The following is a 9414-nucleotide window of genomic DNA, read 5'->3' as shown; positions in this document are numbered from 1 at the left end:
CAACAAATAGGAACAAAACAAAAACCGCAGGGATGAACATGGAGTCACTATCCGTTCACGTTTCCCCATCCCCTCATTTCTCCAACCTAATGTGTTTCACCTCGAACAGCTTTGCTAAAAGTAAGATAAGAGCAGATAGGCAAAAAAATAATAAATTTTAATGGCTTTTTGAACTCAGTAGGAAAAATACTTAAAAGAGAAAATATTCCTCTTTCAACTCTGAGAATACCTCAAAAGATGCACTCCACCTTGAACTTACATCTACGTTGTTAGTTGACCACATAAATCCCCAGATCAGAAACATTAGAATGTTAAAAAACAAAAAACTTTTCAAGAGTTTGGTTGTCAATTCGACCATTGCAGCCTTACCCTGACATGTCTGTGTTACTATCCATACAAACATTAAAGGGTATTTTTTTCACCACTAGATGCCGCTGTAATATGTAGTACAACTGCAAAATAAAAAGCACAAGCGTGAATAAAAACTACGGAAACACAAAGTGGCCAAAACACACCATTTTGCCCAGCCTTTTGCAATAATTTTAGTTTTTTGGGTAGCTGTAGGAACAAAATGACAGACAACCATGTCAGCTCCCCCTAGATGAGGCTCATTTTATGTGAAATAAATGAAAACCGGTTTACCTACGAGTATGTTTAAAAATGCATGTTTATATGATAGTTCACGTATTATTGCTTCGTATTTAAAACAATACTGTTTTTTGATTTAGTTCCTTTACCACCGGGAGGTGCTAAATAATACACATTGGCCCCTAAAAAAATAATATAAAAAGTTTCGGAGGGAGAATATAAAAAAGTAACTAAAATAGATTGATACAACATTTGAATTTGGTTTAAAATGTTTTTGTTCAAATAATCAAAGTAAACTTGATGAAAATTTTCATTGTCACCACTGACCAGCATTCAGAGTATTGCCCGCAGAAAAATGGAATCTGGAGCCAAAGCTTCTCTGGGGCGCAGTCGGAGCCACCAGCTGATACGCATTCATCAAATGTCTGGAACATAGTAAAAACATGAAGATAATGCATTCATTTTACAGAAGGTCGTGAATGCATGAATATATGAATGAGTGTCTTTGGATCAAAACCTTTTTGTCTCCTTGTTTCCGGCGTCTCAAGCCGGGCCGATAGTCGTCTCCAAAACGCAAAAAGTAATAATATGAAACCAGCCTCTCAATGGGATCTCTGATCACATTTATGTAGATCGGCTTTGTCTTCACTCCAAACCTGAAAAGTATCCCGATTTAGTTAGAAAGGAAAAGTGATCTGGATATTTAGAAAATGAAAAAAAAAAAATACAAATACATATCACAGGTGAGAACAGCAGAAAAGGTCATTGGTGTCCCTCTCACGGCCCTTGTGGACATCTCCAACTCGCGCCTCACCCGCAAAACCACCAGGATAGCAGGTTACCTCACCCACTCATCTCACAGCCTCTTTAACCTATTGCTGTCAGGGAAAAATCTCTCAGAGCCAGTAGGCTCAAGGACAGATTTTTCCCAGCAGGCTGTCAAGGACTTTGACGCTCTACCTTCTTCCAAATCAATGCAAAACTGCCCTGTACAGATTACGGCTATACTTGGCACTTTTTATTTGAAACCTATATATCTGTACATGCTTACTTTTATATATTCATGTGCATACTTTTTATCTTTTTCTGACAAAAGAAATACAAACGCAAAATGGCTGCTGTATGTTCCTGCTCCAATTTGTTTTTTTTTTATATTGTGCTTTATTTATTGCTTGGTTGCACGCAGGCAAGAGGAATTAATGTAATCTGTGCTGTATGTTGTGCATATAGCATAATTGACCATTGAATTCAAAATGACATGTAATAATGTACTGCTTTGCTTTTGTTGTTTTTAAAGTCAAAATTCTGGTTTAAAACAAACATGTTTAAAAAAAAAAAAGGATTGCAGTCCTTACCATATTACCTGTCATAATAAACAAGACAAAATGAACATTTACGGTACAGTATGTATCAAAACACCTTATATAAAAATGCACATTCATCTACTATTAGGTATACATTTGATTCCTTAAGATTCTCAACAACTTGTTATTTCTATTATAAATTTTAAAAAGACATATTTTAATCAACAGTAGTACACAGGTATTTTTTCAATTGATTGCACTTAGTTAGATCGCAAGCTACTCATAATCCTAGATCATACAAAAAATAGTAAAAGGTATCCATTTATCATGTATGCCTATACAACTTTTATAAACATAATTTCCACACATATAAAACCGTGCCTTCTGAAAAATGGAGATTTTTGTCACATGGGATTCAAAATAAAAAACACACAATTGTGTACAAACCTTTACCACTTTAACACCGACATCTCGCCTCTGGGGACCAGCAGAGGACATTTCCCCGTTTTTTTCTTTGCCCTTTTTTAAAGGGACAGTGTGTATTATTTTACCATTAGATATCACTGATGGGTAGAGTACAACCAAAAACAAGTGGTAAAAGCACAAGGAAGATTAAATACTATGAAGACTCAAAGTGACAAAAATGCACCATTTTACTTTTTTTTTTTGTCTAGCCCTTTTGCGTACCCGTAGCAATAAAATGGTGACACGTTTGACAGTTTTGTTTAAGTGAAGTTTATGTTATGTAAAATAAAAGCTAATTTCTTGACCTTCGAGGATTTTTAAAAAAAAAAGCATGTTTGGACAAGAGTTAATGTATTTTGGCTTTTTTGTGACATCAATGTTGTTTTTTTAATGAATGTATTTTTCACCACTAGGAGGCACTAAATAATAAACAATGTCCCATTAAATCCATGTGACAGGAGGAAAAATACTTCCTCCCCTTATGCAAATGCATTGCACTAGATTACGACAAGGAGTCAAGTGTCCATAATCTTACTTGGTGAAGTCCAGGAAGGAGACGTGGCCATGGTAAAAAGCTGGCTTCATCTCCTTCCATTCGGTCACATTCTTCACAAACCGTACCTAAAACAAGGAAAATGTGCTATGAAGTGTCGAGTTAACATGAACACGAAAAAATTGTGCAGTAAAAAGTCAGCGCCCATCCACGAGAGACATAATTTTAATGTTTTTTTGGAGTTTTTTTTCATAGGAGTGCCATATCTGATCTTGTTGCATTGTTTCACAACGTTGATATTAAAGACAATAAAGACAATTGTAATCCCTCTCATATCTCTATTGGGCCAAGCGGCGAGAATATTGTCACACATTTAACCAGTACGTGATACCGAAAAGGTGGCAGACCACTGGCCTTGGTCACTGAAATAAAAAATACATCATTGTAGATTGCTTATGAAGATGAAGTCCATGAAATCCTGCGCTGCTATGTAGGGCTGCAGCTAACGATTGATTTCATAATCGATGTATCAGTCGATTATTTTTTTTTATTAATCCATGAATCGGATTAAATATTGAAGTTTTGGACGGATAAGCACAAAACAAAATATTCTATGATATAAAACAATAAAAAAAACTGTAATTTTGTCAATAACCTTGATAATGAAAAAAATAGAAATGTAATCTTTTCCTACCACCTTATCCACCGATTATATTAAATTTGAAATTTTCATACAAAACAAAAGAGGAAAAGCAATACATTTCAATTTGTGTAATTTTGGTTATCCACACAAAAAATGAATACAGTGGAACCTCGGTTCTCGACCATAATCCGTTCCAGAACACTGTTCGAAAACCGATTTGTACGATCACCAAAATCGTTTTTTTCCCATTAAAAGTAATGTAAAATCGTTTTAATTCGTTAACACCCTGAATGTTTACCTTGAATGTAAACATGAAGCTAACCCAGGCTAATCGTACGTTCCCGTTAGCGTAATCTTCCGTACGAAAGATTACGCTAACATGAACGTCTAAAAATAAAAAAATCAGGTCGTTAACACGTCATTTAGCACCCGGGTCCCCACAAAAAGTGACTAGCGCTTCATTGGAAAGGGAGCTCCATTCAAACACCCTGAATGTTTTACGTAAACAAAGCTAACTGAGGCTAATCGTACGTTTGCGTTATCGTAATCTTCCGTACGAAAGATTACGATAACGCAAACGTACGATGTTAGCGTAATCTTCCGTACGAAAGATTACGCTAACATGAACGTGTAAAAATAAAAAAAAGGATTATGAATAGGATTTCTTACCTTTGTGGTGGACGGTGGGGAGAGAAAAATCATCAAAAGTTTTTCAACCTCTTCCAAAACTTGCGGCAGTTGTGCTTGCTTATAGCGCTAACTTCCTTAGCCGCATCACTCGATTTCACAGACTCCTTATTCTTTACTATCGTCCTGATAGTAGATTCAGCCATGCTGTATTCACTAGCAAGATCGGATATTCGTACACCTCTTTCATATTTAGCTATTATGTCTTTCTTAAAGGCAATAGTTGTGCGAACAACTTGTCTTTTTTCACCTGTCCTGCTTGCACCGACCTTCTTCGGAGGCATAATTATGGGCTAAAACACCCGTACGCCGCTCAGCATCGCACCCTAGAACAGCGAAGCAAGAATTTCTCGAAATTTTTGGTCGAACACCGATTTGTCCGAACTGAGAGGCGTTCGAAAACCGAAGTTCCACTGTAATCGAAAATGTAAACAAACCCACTTTTCAAAATATTGTCAACAAATTTGTTTTTGCGTGTTAAATTTTGGAATATGTTAAACATTGCCAATATGAAAATGATACATGCTCATGAATTTGCCCCTTAAATAGTGTCAAACGTGTCATTATTATTATTATTATTCTTTTACTTTATTTATTTTCGACTTATTTTCTCATTGTTTTTCTCTGTATTTCTGTCTGTTCCCTTGAAAATTGTTAACTTTGTTTCATAATGAAACCGCCAAACACTACAAAGTTGAAACTTTCATAGCAATTTTGTTTGTAAATGATGCAGTGTTCAAAATGCAGAATATAAAAAAATGTAACACAGCGTTTTGTTTTTTTTTAAAAACTGTCTTGGCGTTCTCTGCTGGACCAAAGCGGAACTACCCGGCGTCACTTGGTGGCTTATAAATCACGTGATACAACGAATTGACGATCTAATTCAGGGGTGTCAAACTCATTTTAACTCGGGGGCCACACGATAGAACAAACATTCTGTCGGGGGCTGGACTAGTTAATTAAAGAGAAAGAAAAAGAGAGATAAAGAAATAAGAGAAAGATGGGGGGGGAAGGAGAGAGGGCTGGACAAAGAAAGAGAAAGAGAGAAGGAGAGAGCGTGAGAAACAAAAGAGATAAAAAGAGAAGTTGTGAGGGAGGGGGGAAGAAAGGGAGAGGAAAAAAGAAATCCAAAGATATAATAGATAGACAGAAGGAGAGAAAAGAGGAAAGAAAGTGCGAAGGGTAGGAAGAGAGAAAGAAAAAAGAGAAAAGGAAAAAAAGAAGTTATAGCAAAAGAAGTTAAAAAGACACAGAGAGAAAGAAACAAAGAAGAACAAAGGAAGAGAAAAAGAGAGACATAGAGAGTGAAAGAGACAGACAGAGAGTGGGAGAAAAAGGGTGGAAAAGAGAGAGAGAGAGAGAGAGAGAGAGAGAGAGAGAGAGAGAGAGAGAGAGAGAAATAAATACAAGTACAGTGTCTTTGTGAGAGGCACCTGGCTTTGGCAACATCAAGTTGACATATTTCATTTTCTATTGCGCTTCTCTGAGTATTGTCTCGCGGGCCATATTCAATCCCTTAGCGGGCCTGATCTGGCCCGCGGGCCGCCTGTTTGACACCTGTAATCTTATTAGTTGCCAACGCTTTTAATCATCGATTTTAATCGATTTTGTCGACTCGTTGCAGCACTACTGCTAAGTACATTAAGCAATACTAAATGTACTGGAAGCGGGGAAAGAATTAAGAAAGATGCTCGAATAATTGTTTGTTCTTTATCTGATAAATAAAATAAACTTTGCACTGCTGTTTTCATTCTACATAATGCCTTGCTGTGAGTAGCGCCACGTTTATGTTAGTAAGATTTGTTATTGCTTATTTTAGGAACAAGTTTTACACTGCAAAAAAGGTCTTTTCTAACTAGCAGATATCTTGGCTCATTTTATTTTTCAAATTTGACAGTTTTTAACTAGTTATTCTTGTGTTAATTTTCTTATTTTTGATACGTATAATTTGTTTTTTCTATCGCAATTAGAAAAAAATACTAAAAATAATTTTATTATTTATACAGTTTTTTTCCAAAAAGAATAATTAAAATGGGCAAAATGTGGCACAATGCAAAGGTTTTTTTTACATTTTGTAAATATATTTCTTTTTTTCAAATGTTACTGTTTTTAGCTAGTTTCTTTAGTATTAATTTCCTAATACTAGTATCCTTTTTGTTTTTATTGGTGATTAGAAACATAATACTTGAAAAATTTAATGTTTACAGGAGGTGCATTTGCACTTTATTCAAGGTCCCAAAAAAAGTTTGGTGAGTTCAACTATTTGAGAAGCACTTGCTTATAGTCTGATAATTTCCAAACACATTAAACAAGTTAGCTTTTGTTCTGGCTATTAGATGGTTTTTACTTTTTTAGCTAGCTATAAACTTTACATTACCATATAATTATCATTGATGTAATCATATTTGACATTTGGACTCTATGTAAATTTGTATTGTATGTGTATGTATTTTTACTTTTTCCATATTTTGTTTAAAATATTCCCATTCCCCAAACCTTTTTTTATATAGCTGATGTTATATTTTACTAGAGATAGATAGATATAGTTAGATATACATACATATTGATATAGAAAGATATATATAGAAATATATAGATATATATAAATAGATAGCTATAGATAAGTACTTTATTCATCCCCGTAGAGAAATTCACATTCACATTTTTGTTTTTGTGCTCTGTACAGCCCTTTGAGACTTTTTGTGATAAAGGGCTATACCATTGTCTGGAATAACGTCTGCGCCCGGGGCGTGCATCTTTTACATCGGGCATACAACTTACAAAACGTCTCTGCCCGGGTGGCCGTTAAGTTTTTCAAGAAAAAAGAATCAAAACTTTCGTTTAATCTAATCTGTGCTGTACTTTCGTTTTTGTTTTCCCCCCCCCCCAAATCAAATGTTTGCTTTATTACGATTTTGAAATCTTCGTTCAGCAATTTGCATACTCGGCAGCCAATCCGAAGCCTGCATCGAGTAACTTCGAGCTTCCGGAATTTCCTGAGCGTTATAAAGTCATGCATTTGCATATCGTTTTCCAAAGTAGACGCACAGAGACCAGAAGAAAAATTGATAAGTGGTTAGGAATCAAGCCAAAACCTCAGCCCCAGAGGAAGCTAACAAAATTGATGGCGCGACAAAACGTAAACGTACATCAAAAGCATCGTGGAAAGAGGAGTTCACGTGGCTTGTAGCAGACGACGCAACGCAAACATTGCATGAATGAAGATGAGTAAATACACGAACATACTGATGGCAGATGGAAAACAGCGAGGTCTTAAATGTTATAAGTAGATTTATAATAAACTTATTTTTAAAGTGTTTTTCTGTTATATATTCTGATTTTCAATCCTTAATACTTTGCAACAATGTTTTTTTTTTTTGCGAGGAATCGTCTTATTGTGTTTCAAGTTGTAAAAAATGAGGCAGGCAACTTTATGGCTGGGCAGGCAACTTTTCAGAGTTGTCTGCCCTGGTGTCCGGTAACTTTTTGTCATGAGTTATAATAATAATAATAATAATAATTTCCTTGTATTGTCATTCTGTGTAACAATGTACACAGAACGAAATGTCGATTGCACCTGACCCGTTCTAGCGAGCCGATGCAGCCGCAGCCAACATAGGGCGCCGCCGACCACTTTTTAAGTCTTAGGAATGACTCGGCCGGGGCGCGAACCACCGACCTCCCAGTCTCAAAGCGGGCGCCTTACCATCTAGGCTACTGAGTTTCAGACACTGGCAAAACAAATGAGTATGACTTGACTTGATAAGGGGAATTGCAATCATTAGTAAGGGTAACAATTGGCAAACGTTGTACACAATACATCCAAATTTCATTGAGTTTATTCTAAGGTACACAATTGAAGTTTTTAAAAAAAATAACTTTGTACCTGGTCCTGTATGGACATGACAGGGTTGTTCTTGGTTGTGTTTATGTGCAGGACGTGGTAGTGGTTTTTCCCACACAGGTCGTAGGCGATGTTGGTGAAAGAAGTGCTGGCTGTCTTGGGCACACGGTTATAAATGATCACAATGTCGTCCTCGCTCTCGGACAAAGACACCCATGGCGAGTCCCGTTCTCGGAGGCCATCTTGGTTATGCCGCAGCTCAATCTCACGTACCTCGTGCCTCGCGATGGCCCGCTCTGGAAGTAAGACACAGGAAACCGAATGAGGGCTGCCATTGGTGTACATGGATTTCTGCAGTGGTCAGCAATTGGTGGGTCGTTTGGTAATGTGCCGCGCAAAATGAAAAAAAGTTGCCGTATTTTTGCTTACACAACCCCAAAATTACCCTTTAAGTTTGGGTGTTATAGAAAACGTGTTACAGTAGGATGTCAAAGCATTTGAGCAATGATTGATCAGTCAACAAACACCGCTGAGCACCTTTTCTCAGCATTGGATGAAACTGGTATCCAAACCAGATTGTGGCAGGGAGAGTGCTGAATCCTAACCACTAAACCACTAGGATTGTAGATGACAAAAGAAATGGCTTTCTCTGTTATCTCATCATCAGACTATTTTCTATTCACGGTGCCACATTGTTCAACTTTGTAATGGAGCATTATGAGAGAGAGTTCAGCCAGAAAACGTTGTAAAAGGTGGTGCGATGATAACATAAAATCTTGTGTCTTTTCATTTCTCATCTACATCCGTAGTAATCAAGTGATTACACAGTGGATTTAGGATTATTGTTGTTATTATTATTTATATTATTCCTAGTGTCATCATTCATATCACTATTGTTATTAATGGGCCAGGCCACGAGAATATTCTCAGAAATTGAACCGGTCCGTGGTACAGAAAAGGTTGCCTACCACTGGATTTCTGCATTCATCTCAAATTGTAAAGTATTTCCCATTGTTAAACATAAATACAAAAGTCGTAAATCTTTTACAACCAGATACAAAAAAACAACTTTAAGACACAGCCTCATCTGTCGTCAAAAATATATTAAATGGTTATATCTATTCAGTGCTAGAGTTTCTTCTCTTTTATCTTCACAATTTTTTTTTTTTTTTTTTTTTTAAACCGCTGATTCACATTATGTTATGAATATTATTAATACAATTAGTATATACCGCATTACTGTTCGGAGCGTCTGAAGATGCAGAATGAGGCACGCAATTCTCTTGCCTCATGGCAGAGGGCGATAGTGAGACCAAGGATTCCCCAAACAATAGCAAGCCAACAGCAAGTCAAGCCATCCAGTATTTTTTTCGCATTGCATAGATTATTT

At 36.4% G+C, this 9414-nt stretch overlaps 1 protein-coding gene across 3 annotated transcripts in view; it reads right to left on the bottom strand.

Annotated features, from left to right (window-relative positions):
- Window positions 1–9414, bottom strand: part of hs2st1a (heparan sulfate 2-O-sulfotransferase 1a) — a 63509-nt gene that overhangs the window by 11273 nt on the left and 42822 nt on the right. For all 3 annotated transcript variants that reach the window (XM_088335530.1, XM_088335547.1, XM_088335539.1), the window contains exons 2-5: window positions 8067–8320; window positions 2893–2978; window positions 1106–1244; window positions 916–1013 (exon numbers count right to left, since the gene is read on the bottom strand). In XM_088335530.1, coding sequence (XP_088191656.1) covers window positions 916–1013; window positions 1106–1244; window positions 2893–2978; window positions 8067–8320 — 577 coding nt within the window. The remainder of the gene's footprint in view (window positions 1–915; window positions 1014–1105; window positions 1245–2892; window positions 2979–8066; window positions 8321–9414) is intronic.

Source organism: Urocampus carinirostris, chromosome 1 (genome assembly GCF_059441175.1).
Source record: "Urocampus carinirostris isolate Australia breed hairy pipefish chromosome 1, RoL_Ucar_1.0, whole genome shotgun sequence".
Classification (NCBI taxonomy): Eukaryota; Metazoa; Chordata; class Actinopteri; order Syngnathiformes; family Syngnathidae; genus Urocampus; species Urocampus carinirostris.
Note: the sequence above shows the minus strand (reverse complement) of the source record. Positions and strands in the feature narration are given on the sequence as shown.